This window comes from Choristoneura fumiferana, chromosome 13 (assembly GCF_025370935.1).
Source record: "Choristoneura fumiferana chromosome 13, NRCan_CFum_1, whole genome shotgun sequence".
Lineage (NCBI taxonomy): Eukaryota > Metazoa > Arthropoda > Insecta > Lepidoptera > Tortricidae > Choristoneura > Choristoneura fumiferana.
In genome coordinates, this window is record NC_133484.1 from 131150 (window position 1) to 146690 (window position 15541).

A 15541-nucleotide genomic window follows, 5' to 3' on the forward strand; every position below is an offset into this window, starting at 1 on the left:
ATCCCGAGATTACGTTATTCCGCAGTTTTTTAGCAAAAATTTCTGGTTCGTGGATTTTTGCGTGGATAAATAGTTGATTAAACAAACAGCAATTATAATGCTTATACAGGTTTTGCAGATAGAAAAGATGGTGGCCTAGGAAAAATTAAAATCGGTCGTGATGTTTTAAAATTTGATTAACAGCTCTACAAAATAAAAAAAAATGCGATGTTTAGTCTGCCAACCCTGGTTAATACCGAATTTTTTTACCACAATGTGTTATTATAAGCAATACAGATTGACCCCTTGCTTATCTTTTCATTGAAATATTGTACGAACTTATTAGCAAAACACATACATACGAATATTGTTTGATATCGTTAAGGTATTTGAATGGAAATCAAATAATCTTAGTGGCTGGAGTTTGCTGCTAAAGGGCGTTAGTGGGGGGATGTGGGATGCTACGGGGCCACACCGTACCATGAACAGGCTTACCATAAACCCCCGCTCTCCCTTCTCGCCCTTGCTCCCCTGAAACGTCATACCGGTAAAGAGTGCAGTCAAGAGATAGAGTCGGAGGGAGAGTCTTAGAATGAGACTAAAATTAATTTTAACAGTAAGGATTTATGCCATTTGAATTTGAAAATACAAATTAAGTTCCGTTTTGGTGTTTTGTATATCTAAAACATATTATTTCTTTATGGCTAAGGCGTCACGGAAAATGAAGAGAGTAAATAACTAGTATAGATAACCAGGGTGACGCAAGTGATCTGAATTTTTTTTTAGACGGAACTTTGATTCAAAACATTTTACTATGTAAAATGTGATTTCAGAAAAGAAATAAATAGTCTTCAAGTAGACAAAGAACGTGACAAATATTTACAGAAAAATGAAAAGAAAATATGAAAAAGGAAATTGCAAGGAAATAAACAAAAAATAAATACCGGGAATCCATTCTTCCCCGGCGCTCCTGTTAAACCCTGAAAATTAAAAAATAAAACATAAGTGAAAAAAAAACAACTTTTATGTAGGTAAGTGAAATTAAATTATTAAGATGAAGACCACCAAATTTTAAAAATAAAGTGCCCGCATAAAAGCAGTGACCAATAAGTTTTTGCGCATGTAACGTTAAAGAACATAGATACGTTCCAATCCAACTCTATCGTAAGCAGAATCTTAACTAAAAATGAGTTTTTCAGATAAAAATAAGTATTGAACTAAAGCATGATGCAGTCTCTAATAATGGTCAGTCATTTGTATAAATAGAAGAAAATCTAAATTAAATATACGATAAACTTAACGGAAGTCGAGGAAACTGTATCGCATACCAGGACCTATTTTTACCCGACTGCCCGAAGGAAGGAGGGTTGTTTTTCGGAGCGTATGTATACCGCTGGATAGATTTTTATATATGAGGTATCATTCGATTTGTTCTAACTGTTGGGGTGACATTGTGTATAATATTTCAATTTGGCGTACGCAAAAAAAAATATGGCGGAGGGATTAAAAAAAGCTAATTAATTAGCCCATTCTGAATAATATTAAGAATAGTATTATAACATTTTGTTAAAATACTTTTAAGCTAGCATTTTAATAATCAATTTCGCTATGATTTCTTTGGCATCTGCCAAATATATGGAATGTCAAAATTACATCAGTAGAACAAAGGTTTCATCTTCTTACGCAATTCAGTTTGTTTGACTGACAATATACTACACTGTTCTAAAGCTCCAAGTATCAAACGCGTATGAAAATTAACTGTCAATTTTTTCAGACGAGTTCCTCGGTTAATTAATGAACAATTGTATGATATTGACCCATTTGCCAGTTCGCTTGTTACCCTCAAGAAATTGGTCAGGCTACATTTTGTATATTGTTATTTTCAACATTTATCTTTCACCAAACCCAGTTTTGTTGACTTTTAATTTATTTAAGTACTCACATTAGTTTTAAATAACTTTTAGTTCATATGAATATTTATGAACGTCGAGGTCTTTATATTGTTTTTGGTTTACTTGTATGTATACTCATTAATGTATGACTGTATGTGTTCTTAAAATAAATAAAGAAAAAAACAGAAATTTTGATGGTTTTAAGTTTAAGTTTATGAAGGAAGCTTAGAATAAATAGCTTTAGATTTGACATTTGTTTGTAGTTTGGTTGGTCCTGTAGGGTGTAAGTCCTCGAACAGGACTGAGTAGTGTCGGTACTGCAGGACCCAGTTTGTAGAAAGAGGCTGGAAAGGCTTTCATATTCGATCTGTACTAGAGCCTACAGGTCTTTATATAGTTTAGGGGCGTCGAGTCGCCGCTCGGTTACACCACTAGGTATATGTTTCTAATGTGCATTACACATATATTTTTTACAGTTCAATCAATATTATAATAATTACACATACTTATACATTGAAGCAAACATTGTCAACGGCGAAAACATTACACATATATTATCTACATGAGAACGAAATTGTAGTTATAGTGAATAATAATTTCCCATCGTACTTTCTCGGAAACGTTAGTATTTATCATACTACTTTACTAGACTGACTAATTTCTGGACTTACTTACTTTACTGGTTGACTGGTAGAGATCCCTTAAAGGGATAAGTTAACGAAAATACAAACTGAGACATGGATGCACAGAAAAACCAGAAAAAGAGACCAGCGCTGGAAATCGAACCCAGGTCTTCAGCATTCCATGCTGCGTGCACCCCTAGACTACCGCTGGACTCCTGTCTAGACACAAATTTCTCCTATGCACACATATCTCAGGTTGCTTTTTTCTCTAACTAACTGCTCACCCAGACAAAAGATGTCGCTACTAAGCAATCAAATTATGATTGTTTTTTTGGAGTCTTTTTGTATTTTTTATTTCAACTCCAAATTTGTTACTTTTACCACCATGCTGGTGGGGGCTTTTAAATTCAAGGTTCGATTCTACTCACAAAACTAGGTATTTATTTATTTATTTATTTCATTGTAAAGTCATGTACATATTTGTGGTATTAGTTTTGTTTTATAACATTTTGAAAAAACTTAAATTTAGATCATCTATTGATGCTCAAAGTTTAATTGTTAAATCAGTGTATCGGACATGGCGGTGTTTATCGCTGTCTCTTGGTACGGGGGCCTTTAAATAATTTTTGACATTTATTTATCAATGTGCCGTCAATTTAGTATTGCATCGCTTACATTGAAAATTACATTTAATTTGTATGAAAAAAAATTAAATAAATAAATATATCATGGGACACTTGACACCAATTGACCTAGTCCCAAACTAAGCAAAGCTTGTACTATGGATACTAATTAAATTGACAGTGGTCATATTTTTAAAAAGTAGCAGAACAACAGTAGCTCAGTTATGTGAGTCGAATCGAACCCTGGATTTAAAGCCCTATGGTCAGAGATTCCCTGTATATCTCCATGTTTGTCAATTGTGTTTAATAATTTTGTACAATAAAGAGTTTACATACACACATACATACATAGTACTTCAGTCAAAGTCAATACCGTTAACGGCGAAGGAAAACAACTGGTACTGCGTGGCAACCTGAGGTGGCAACTAAGCTTAAGCCCTCTCATTAGAAGAGGAGGCCTGCGCCTACCAGAGGAACGTACATAGGCTGAAATAATTGTACTTAAAACCCTAAAAGTAACGGCAATCTGTATCTTTGTTTTAAGACAAGCTAGAGCATTCGCTCAAAGTGGCGTGTTTGGTAACCCCACCAGCCCTTTCCAACCTCCTTCCATTCTGTGGTGCGTGGGGGGGACTCACCGGCGGGCCCGGCTCCCCAGGGTCGCCCTTCTTGCCCTTCTTGCCGCGCTTGCCCGGCGGCCCGGGAGGACCTGGAACAACACAATAAAACCATTAGAAATAATTAAAAAAATATGGAAACCAAAATACATGAAGCGTTTCAGCGGTCTGCCCCAGCTGTACTTTCGCACAAGTCATGGACTCAGCACGACCATGCTAGGTGGTGAAAGATCCAGCAATATTTTAGCAGCCTCAAAAGTCAACCTCATTTCCTTGCGCTATTTACCTAATGAAAATAGTTATTTATGTGGCTGGTGCATAATGAGAGGCATTAAAGTACGAGTGTGGTTTTATGAAACGAGCCGAAGGCGAGTTTCATAATAAGATCACACGAGTGTTTTTAATGCCTAATTATGTATAGCCGCATACATAACTTTATCTACATGCATAAGTTTGCTATAATATGTTCAGACATGGCCTTACGTTAGGCATGATTTTCGTTTTTTGATTTTTTTTAAAGCAATTTATAAAACAGTTTCATAAATATAGCTCCATAATTAAGTCTCTCTAATAATGCATACGCGAATGTTTCTCAAGATGGTTATATGAATGCTAGTTACTCCATCAAGCAAAAACAGCTCAACGAATCGGAATAAAAATTCCACTGATATAGTTTGTAATCTGGATTTACAAATAAAATACTCGTAACATAGTTGCCGAGGGTCGCGCGACAAGCGAATTCTTCAAAATTCAAAATCTCTAAAGCAAAACGTTCATTCTGCAAGTACGCCGCAAAGGGCTTTTTTATTTATATTTCACTTTTTATACTTACTACCAGCGCTTTCAGAAACACCATCACTGCAAAGAAGAATGCGTCGCAAGAAACTTTGCAGATGAAGTCGCGGGAAACAACTGGACTAAAATACGATTACTTAGTGAAAACCAGGGAGCAACGCGGAATGACGGCTAACAAACAACTGGACCACTCAGAATAAAGCAAAGTCAATATTATCTTTGCTATCTGCGAGTAAGCAAACTGCAGCTTTAATAATTCGGGGCCGCTTCCCGCTGCATAATACATCGCGTATCGGAAGCCGAGCCCCGCCGGGCATTCTAACTCGCGGAGCATAATTTTATCTATCGTAAAGTTCTGCTGCTAAAATTTCATTGTAAAACCGGCTTGTTGCAGATTCTTGGTGATGCTTACTATTTCTGAATACAGCTCGGACTATTTATGAAAGAGCTTAAGGGGGTTGCTCTTCCATACAAACCTACGGACAACCCGCATAGCTTCCACGGACATGTTTTCTTAGAGGATTTTTTGAGAATAGTAGGTAAATTATGGATATGCTCCTCAAGCAAAATCCAAAAAAAAGTTACTTTATTGCATCAATGATTGAGGTACAGACATGTTTAAAAATTAATGAAAGAAAACAACGAGGATTAATAAAAAAAACAAGATAAATAAAAAAAGTGCATGTTACGAAAAATCAGCAAACTGCCGTTCTTGCTAACAGCGCTAATCTTCTTTCGGGATCATGGTCATCATATTTTAAAACAATAATCCTACTAAATTACAAATGTGATGGTTTGTGAGTGAGTGAGTGAGATTGTGAGTGAGCAAGTATGTTTGTTACTTTTGAACATGAAACTATATTTATTTATTTATTATTTATAATCCGTAGCCCTTCGTCTTCGGATTAGCCCGAAACATGTCGAGATAAACTCGATTTAAGACGTGAGTTATCCGGCTCATTATATTTAATATGTTTGTTACTTCTTCACGCTGATACGGCTGGACGGAGTTGGATGAAATTTGTCAAAAAGTTAGTTTATAACCTGGATTAAAACATATAATACTTTTTGATCTCGATATTCCCACGGGATAGGGATAAAATATCTAAATAACAACCGCTGGACTTAGTCATAAAATTTCGTATGTAGGTAGCTGGACTTCTGGAATAACACAGGCTGATTTTTATCCCAATATTCCCACGGGATAGGGATAAAATCTCGAAATAACAACCGCTGTTTTGCCTTAATTATCCTTAATTTTCCATACAAAATTTATTTTTCAGTTTTGTGACGGTCCAACATGTATGGTTAACTGCGGCACAAACCTGACAGTTAAAAGTGGGACACTTTTTTATTGCTTAAATCGGTACTGCTCGTGATTCTGACTAGAAATTTAATAACCCATTTGTTAGGTTTAAAAAAAGTACAGGTACACTTTTTTCTGAAAATGCCCACCGTGGACTAGATTACAGCAAGTGGTGAAATCAAGAAGAAAATGGTAGATAAAGGTTACCACTATGTTTTGTCTACACTGCAGATGCCAAGTTGACTTCCGAAACCGAATATTTATTTATTTATTTATGATATGAAAAATAAAATAAAAAAGAATGAGAGTTTGATGATTATTAATTTGGAGTAAAACGAGAGCTATTGGTCATCGATCATTGTCCTGTCCCAATCACACGCACTTGACTGGAGTGAACGAGCTTCTAATGATTTTAAATGAAACCGCAATTATCGTTCGTAATTTTGACGGGCGATCGACGTCGATGGGCGTCGAGGAGTCCTCGGTGACGCGATGTGACGTCGGGGGCCTTTAAACGTTTTTGGGAGTGGAGCGGAATGTCGTCGAGTATGATGTGGTTTAAGATACAAGCGCTCTCGTAATCGGCGGCAGTTGATTTTAAAATATTAGCCATCTATATGTATGTCGGCGGCCGATCGTTAAATCCGCCAGATCATGAAATTCCTAGGCATATCGTGAAATGGCGCCATTTCATGAATTGGCTAAGGGATCCGCCATATCGTTAAAAACTCACCGTTTATCGGTTTGCCTAGTGACGTTTAGGCAGATCATGAAATTTCTAGGCATATCATGACACGCCGCCATTTCATGATTTGGCCAGTTTAGTTAGGAAGATCATAAAATTCCTAGGCATATCATGAAACGTCGCCATATCTGTTCTGGCACATCGCCGGCCGCTGCCGCGGCACGCTCGCTTCGCTCGCTCGGCTCGTGCGTTGTGGTTACAATTCATACTAAACACTCCTCGCTTCGCTCGTCTTACCTAATTTTTTCTTTTATTCGGCATATCACGATGTGCCCGGTATAGAACTAGGAATATCGACGAATATGTTGCTCTAATTGATCTGCCGTATCGTTTCTCAGGCACATCGTGATATGCCTGGCCAACTTTTAGACATATCATGAAATGGCGCCATTTCACGATATGCCTAGGAACTTTGTGATCTGGCGAAATTTACGATCGGCCGCCGACTTGTATACAAATAAATAAAATTGAAGTACAGTCAAGGGCAAAAATATGTATACACTTTAGTACCTTGTCATTTTAACCACTGTGACAGTTCATATATGGCAGTTCTAATATGACGAAAATAGACAAGGTACTAAAGTGTATACATATTTTTGCCCTTGACTGTACATGTTTGTTGACCAAAGAAAGTAGGTAGTTGCTGTGTGAACTGACTCGTAATAAAACTGTGCTAAAGGCTCGTTTACAACCGAGCCATTGTCCCCATTACCTCTTGCTACATGCCAAAAACCTATACTTTTATTAAACTAGTATAAAACCATGTTTTGTCTTAAATCCCATCATGGATTTCAAAGATTTGCAGTTTTGTTGATCCTCACATAAACATGAAAGCCTGTATCATCCAGAACTCGAGTGTACCAGCCGCGCTGGCCGCGGGCGACGGCGGGGAGGGGAGGGGAAGGGCGGGAGGGCGTCCACTAAATTTGATTTGATTTGCGGACAAATTGAGTGTCACTGGGCGGGAGGGGGGCTGGCGGCCCTACCATGTGACATTTATAACCCAAGTGAGTTGCAGATTGTGGTGACAGGAGAATCTGATAAATTTTAGCGCTGAATAATGTGAAGAATTAAACCTAGTAATACATTAGCAATTTTGACATGGAGTTTACTGAACAATATCCTAAATATTTCAGTCGGCGCAATTGTATATTTTCAAGACCTTTTTTAATAAAAAAAAATAGAGCCTGTCGCGTGGGGACCCTGATTGTGAAATGATTACAGTTACTTACAGTGCAGATCCAACGTTTCTCCCAAGCAAGATTGCGATTGCGACTACAAAAACTATACACGTAAATAAAACCGATGGTAAATTAGCACAGGGATCCATAAAAACTATCCTAGCCATCCAATTTGACCTTTAAGTTTGCTCTAGTCCAACCAACGGTTTATGATTGAATAAAGTCAGTTGGTACGAATTCCCGCGGTAGGCGCGAGAACCGTTTTTCCGCGTGATTCCGTGAGACGGAATAACAACATTCTGTTTTTATGTTCCCGGCGTCCATACAGAACCTATGCCGTTTTAGTACCGCTTCTGCAAACTTGAAGGTCCTGGGACCCGCGGGACAGTTTACGCTGTGGCTATTATTGACGGCGAGTTTGTTGAATTGGCGTAATAATGAAGAGGGTGTCCGCCATCTTTGGTTGATATCAGTATTTGGCAAACTACATCCCTGTATTTTTTATTTTTTATCTATTACCAGGCGTTACCCGCGACTCCGTCCGCGCAGAATTCGTTTAGGATCCCGCGGGAACTATGCAATTTTCCGGGATAAAAACTATTCTATGTCCTTCTCCGAGACTCAAAATATCTGTATACCGAATTTCATCTAAATTGGTTCAATGATTTAGACGTGATGAAGTAACAAACAAACAAACAGACTGACAAACTTTCGCTTTTATAATACTAGTGGGATATCTGTAACTTGCCGATTTTCTTTTTAAGAAAGAAAGAAAGAAAGAAAGAAAGGAAGAAAGAAAATATTTAATTGCCAACAGTACAAACAATGCAAGACAACAATATAACCAATACAAGATAGTAGTCTGCCCTGCGGCAAAAGCCGCACTATGCCGCACGTTTTACTATGTTTAATAGTTAAAAAAGAATTGTAATATGATTTTTTCCACACAAAAAAGCATTTGTTCGTACGTTTGTCTTTCTGTCCAGACTTTTACTCAGTAACGTGTGGATCCACGAACTGATTGTAAAAGAGTTCCTTTTGCCTTCAAGATTTGGAACCTTACATACATGCGATAGTGAATCAGTGATTTATGTGATATCTGAAATCATGAGTTGAGATGCATTTCAGTTGACCGTCGTCAATTGAGCGACATCGAAAGGGGTTAAGGGGGGAGGTAATTTCCGGCGCGTGTAAGAGCTGCCCGACGTGTGACGTGCGAGTCACGCAGAGGTCGCCCTGGGGGATGTGAGCGACAGGCGTTTTGTATGGAGATGGGCAGGTTTTTTTTGAAACCAGGGCATGGTTTGTAAAGAACCTCCCTCTGTCCACGTGGTCCGACATCTCAGTTTAGGCAGTTTGTGTTTGATTTGTTGAAAAGTAATATCACCTTTTGCTTGAGAAACAATACGGCAGATCGATTACAGCAACGCATTCGTCGATATTCCTAGCTTTATACCGCAGAACATTAAAGTTTTCGTAAAAAATAGTCCTTACCAGCGAAGCGAAAGTGGACAGTATGAATTGTCGGTTACCTTGAGCAGGCGCAACGAATTTAACGAAAAGTCACTAGGCAAATAATTTGATGAGTTTTGAACGATATGGCGCATGTCCTTTAGCCAAAATTGCGGGAAAAAGTTATATAGTTTTTAGCATAAGCTTTTTGCTATTTTTATTACCGGTATATGCATCGCCATCCAAACTACATATCCATACCTCACAAGTCTATTCGATCACTATAACTGGATAATATTTCGCTCGCCAAAAATAACTTTTGTCAGAGCCTTAAACTCCTGTTTCACCATCCATTGATTAAATTTATTTATTTATTTAGAAAGAAAGAAAGAAAATACATTTATTTAACGCCATAAAAAACAAACATAGAACAAATAAAGACATACATGACGCTAAATAGGTCCCCACTCAGCATAATGCTCTGTTTGTTTTGTTCGAATACATGGAGACGGCATCACATTTATCCGTCAAATAAAATTAATCTATGGGTGGTGAAACAGCCCCTAAGAGTTAAAAATAAAGGCTTGTAAAAACATTTACCTATTTAGTGTATTAATATAAGTGGAACATGAGCGGGAAGGCTGGCAGGGACAGTTACCCCCCACTTTTTGCTGCAACCAGTATCCACAAAGGACTGCCCCCCACGAGCAGCTCCGTGTCGCTATGAAAAATAAGTTTGTCTAGCTTTGTCCAAGAGTTTGTTGTGCGGTCTGAGCAGCAGGGCTACTACGAAAACTCGAAACTCGAAGTTCGTGTCGTGCGGTCCTTCTGACACTTATACTGTTTAATACGAGAGCGAGAGGGACGGTACGATACGAACATCGAGTTTCGAGTTTCGTAGTAGCCCTGCAGCTTTTTGTTTACGTCAAATTAACGGAACGAACAGCAACCCCTTATTGCTGTCATATGTTAAAGATTCATTCACTATATTTAAGTAGGTACTTTTTACAGGCTCCCATTTTACAAGCTTTTATTTAGTTTTACTTGTTCCATTGTCTGTCTGTCTGTCTGTAATCAAATTTCGCAAGTTAAATTTGACCAACTTTCAGTAGTCAGATTGACTTGAAATTTGGAATACTTATGTAAATCGCGTGACAATACAATAATATATTAGTAGTGACATCCTGGTAGTCTAGCTAGGATCGTCTCCGCAGGACGGAACTCTTCAACGGTTAATAGCATGGACCTGAAATTTGGTACACAAATGTATTTTGGGTAAACAGTCAACAAAAAGTAGTGTCAGCAAAAAAAACTTGTATTAAAAATGGTTTTTTATTTTTGGTTAGGTTACTTAAACTAGTAATAAAGTAAATAGCATTCCTAGCTCAGTGAGGTGCTGTACGGTCGAGGAAAGGGAATCACGTGCCACCGTGGTTGTATGGATGTATGGAATGTCAATATGACATCACTAGCACAAAGTTTCTACCCCGGTACACGATTCAGTTTTCTTTCCCTGTAGGTAGGTACAATACATACAATACAATACAATAATACAATGCATAAACCCAATTGTATAAATAAATTATGTAGTTTGACCGCAAACAAACGCACTTTCACGTAAATAAGATCGCATCGAAATAGGTCCTTCCATTGATGCCACAGATAAAGATAGCGTCAAACTTGGTAGGGTAAACCATACAGTAATTGCCCACTTGAATTAAATCAAACATTTACAAAAAAATGTGGTGATAAATCATAATAAATATCGTGCGAATTATTTTAATCTAGTCGCTTTTATCATTAAATTATTTGTATTATTGTTCAAGTGGCCAATTACTGTATGGTTTACCCTAATAGTCCTCTTTTTGCGTCTGGCGTTAAAAATAGCCAACAAAAAGGAATATAATATAGCGGGATCGTAAAATGGGAGCAAAATTTGTAGTAAGAATGTCATGTGAAGATCATGTTTTTTGAGTAGTGTGTGAGATTGGTGCGCGTGACTAATCGCGTTTAAGTTAACCTAAAACTTGTACTTTGAGAATATCTGTGAGATCCTGTAATTGGCTTGGAGTCACTAATTTCACATTCATATTGTTTTATAAGCTGTTGGTTCTCCTTTAATAAATAAAATCGGTTGAAATGACATATGACAATAAATAATAATTAATTAATTTTGTAACTTTTATTGAATTGTATGTCATCTCTAGCAATTCAATTAATTTTGCTCGCATTTTACTAACCCTGAAATAAGATATATAAAGAGTGAGCTATAGGGTACATCGCTGTAGCAACTTGTAGCTTCACCAGGCCTCGTCGCAAGTAACGTGCGTATCTCTGTTTGCAGCGGCTGTCGGCCGAGATGAAATATAAACAACCTCCCCCCAACAATAATAATACTCGGCAAATAATGCCCCGCGTAGCATAATCGAGATGACAAAAGGGGCAGCCGCTACGGCGTAGCTGCCGCATGCTACGACCTGAGACCGTATTGACTAACACACTTGGAATCACAATCGTATTCTCCACTTCTTTCTGTCTCAAGGTATAAGACGAGGGTAGAGAGAGATGGTGGCGATCGCGAACGTTCGCGCGTTAGACAAAACGGCATCTGTATGTTCTTGGTTAAATTACATGATTACATTTAAAGGTCATCAAAGTCAAAGTCAAAGTCAATATATCTTTATTCAATATAGGCTATTTATTTAATCTACCGGTTTGGATAAACCTCTGTTGAGAATAATCCGGCAAGAAACTGAACTAAGCTTTGAAATTAACATCTAAGTAATAGTTACTGCATTTTTGTCCATGTATTTAGTCGCGGAGCCACTGTTTTACATTTTTTTTTATTCGACTGGATGGCAAACGAACAAGTGGGTCTCCTGATGGTAAGAGATCACCACCGCCCATAAACATCTGCAACACCATTGCAGTGCGTTGCCAACCTAGAGGCCTAAGATGGGATACCTCAAGTGCCAGTAATTTCACAGGCTGTCTTACTCTCCACGCCGAAACACAACAGTGCAAGCACTGCTGCTTCACGGCAGGATTAGCGAGCAAGATGGTGGTAGCAATCCGGGCGGACCTTGCGCAAGGTCCTACCACCTGCACTGCTACTGTCCGCTTTTGCTTTTTTATCTTGTACAAACGCCCCGCTCCAGCGTCCTACAGGTCTCTATTCAAAGGCGCTTCGCATTTTTCAGCTCCGTTTTCCAAAAATTAGACGCGTATACGTAGTTAGTATCATAAATCTTCCCAGAAAAAATATGTAACTGGTCGTGAACACCGCGTTTAATCCCGTCGCTTAGTTTAAAATATAAAACGTACAGACGGCGGAAAGTGACTTTATTTTACACTACGTAAAGAAGAAGCTATCTGCTCTGGTACAATTTGAAGAGACATCATGTGCATCCATGGCGCAGTAAACTATGTGAATTACTTCACGCAGTAGGTATCTACAGTGGGTACGGTCCCCGCGCCTCTGCTCCCGTGTTCACTGCTCTACGTTTAATTGGATTATGAGCGAGTCTACATGTGTCTGTTCAGTTAATCCCATTTGAATATCCAACGCGAAACAAGTGTAATCAACGAGTACAACAAATTAAGATGGCAAGATAATGACAAATCTTTCTAGTATCTAAAAACTTGAATCTATCAGGATTAAATTTTGAACGTGATACAAAATTATTGTATGAAGCGTAAATAAATGCTGGAAAAATACAAGGTGTTAATTAAACAACTGAAAACTTGTAAGTAGTTTGTTCAGAATCAAGGTAGATCAGTTAGGTACACTGTACTTTAAGCTAAGTTGTCTTTTTTCCCCTCTTTTACTGCGCTCAGTCCAAAAGTTTATAAATGCAACACGCCTGGTTACCACGCCAATTAAAAGTCCTAACGAGGTTGTATTATTTTTAAAAATAATTCAGTAATGGCTGTTTTTTTATGCAAGTTTTTATTTTCTTCAAAAGTTTGCAAAGCGCCACTGACAAGTACAAATTACGAGCGTAGAATTGGAAATCAAGAAATGACTAAACAAGCAAAACATATAGGTAAATATTTTTTGAAATAATTAAGGTATTCGCAACTATACTGATATTATCAGTTTAATAATTAAGAGGTTGTATAATGTATTGTATTGTATAACTCTTTATTGCACTATTGTATTGTACTTTACTGTTAACAAGAGCGAACAAAGCAAACAAAGCGAGGCGAACTTATCCCTTAAAGGGATATCTTCCAATTAACCTCTAAGGTGGTAGGACCTTGTGCAAGGTCCGCCCGGATTGCTACCACCATCTTGCTCGCTAATCCTGCCGTGAAGCAGCAGTGCTTGCACTGTTGTGTTTTGGCGTGGAGAGTAAGACAGCCGGTAAAATTACTGGCACTTGAGGTATCCCATCTTAGGCCTCTAGGTTGGCAACGCATCTGCAATACCCCTGGTGTTGCAGGTGTTTATGGGTGGTGGTGATCTCTTACCATCAGGAGACCCACTTGCTCGTTTGCCATCCTGTCGAATAAAAAATAAATTTGCATTTATTTTAATACATTAATTCATTTGTTAAAATTAGCCTCTTAAAGGGAATAGTTGTGTTATACGTATCTATTGCTTTTGAAGAAGACAACGAATAATCTATTATGACAAAAATTTAAAGAAATGCGCCTACAATATTAAGCCGACCACCTCTTGCAGTTCAACCTTGCTCTGCGTGTTGTCAACACGATGGAACACAGAAGTGTATTAAAACACGGCTTCATCCATCCAAAGCCGTAGTTACCATAAAACAGTCGGATCGCAGCACTTTGAACTAAATGTAAGCATCGTAAATAGTAAACCTTAATCTACTGTCGCGCTGTCTTGGTCTGGGACCGCAACTTGTGAAATAAAATGATAACATACAACCATTTATTTTGGGTAACATGGCCCTGCCCATACAACACCTAACAGATTAACATACTTGTAATAAAAAATAATGTTTTTTTTTTTAATACAAAAAGACTCCAAAACCAATCTTAAGTGTGAAACTTTATAGGTGGTAAAACGAAGTGACCCCATTTCTTTATACGAGTACCTACGCAATGGTTTCCATTGCTTTTTTTATGAATTATAGGGTGCAAATGAGCAGGCGGGTTACCTGATGGAAGTACATTTACCCGTCCTGCGTACGTTTTCCATTGCTTTATTTATATGATAGGAGGTAAAAGAGCAAGTTGACTTATGACACACGCGCACTCAAACTGCACTGTTGCAGCAGCCGCCGAGGCGCGTTGCTCCCAGATGAAGGGTTACGGATTAGCTCGAAACATTCGAGCTAAACTCGATTTCAGACGTGAATTATCCGTTATGTTATCAATTAATAACCTAACCATAAAAAACATTTTAATACAAGCATTTTTTGCTGACTGTACTTTTTGTTGACTGTACTTGCATTGTCACCCAAACTACATTTGCACACCAAATTTCAAGTTGATGCTATTAACCGTTGAATAGTTCCGTCCTGCGGAGACGATCTTGGCTGGACTACCAGGATGTCACTACTAGATTATTATATTGTCACGTGATTTACATAAGTATTCCAAGTTTCAAGACAATCTGACAACTGGAAGTTGGTCAAATTTAACTTACAAGATTTGATTACAGACAGACAGAAAGATAACGGGACAAATGAAACTAAATAAAAGCTTGTAAAAAGAGTAGGCTCGTTTTTATTGAAGATCCCGGAGTTGTTCCAGTTCGAAAATAATGGCGCTGTAAGCTGATTCCAAAGATGTTCCAAAGTTTCAGCGCGCGTGGAAAAATTTCTGCAAGAAACGAACTGTATACTGCCAGCTATTGTGTAGTGTGGGTGGAAAAAGTCGGTTGCAAGTTTTATCACTTCATTTACGGTAGTACTTTGTTGGTATGGGGTTATCATCATCATCTCGGCCTGTCCGTCCACTTCAGGCCACAGGCATCCTTTCACAATGAGAAGACTTTGGCCGTAGTTCCCCCGCATTCCCAGTGCATATTGGGACCTTTACATACACCATTAAAATTCGCCGGTGTGTGCAGGTCACAATGTTTTCTTTCACCCTGAAGCTTATGGTAAATTTCAAATGTAATTTCGAACATAAATTCCACAAAACTTAGAAGTGCTTGGGCTCGAACCCACGACCCTCTGCTTGCGAGGAAATAGGTCACACCAGGCCACCATGGCTTTTATGGTATTTAAAAATCCGTCGCCAAAGAGTTCCGTACTTAACCTGGCGAGGGCTTTGTCATTCATATTTAATGATGATTTGATTCAATCATTAACATTTGATGAGTATGTTCCATCGTTCCACACGTTCGTTA

At 38.2% G+C, this 15541-nt stretch overlaps 1 protein-coding gene across 11 annotated transcripts in view; it reads right to left on the bottom strand.

The window, feature by feature from the left end:
* The window catches only part of LOC141434549 (uncharacterized), a 512720-nt gene that overhangs the window by 30801 nt on the left and 466378 nt on the right, over positions 1-15541 (bottom strand). For 9 of the 11 annotated variants that reach the window (XM_074096975.1, XM_074096974.1, XM_074096984.1 and 6 more), the window contains exons 2-4: positions 3756-3826; positions 924-959; positions 475-510 (exon numbers count right to left, since the gene is read on the bottom strand). In XM_074096975.1, the coding sequence (XP_073953076.1) occupies positions 475-510; positions 924-959; positions 3756-3826 (143 nt within the window). The remainder of the gene's footprint in view (positions 1-474; positions 511-923; positions 960-3755; positions 3827-15541) is intronic. The other 2 variants (XM_074096977.1, XM_074096979.1) reach the window with 2 other exon arrangements.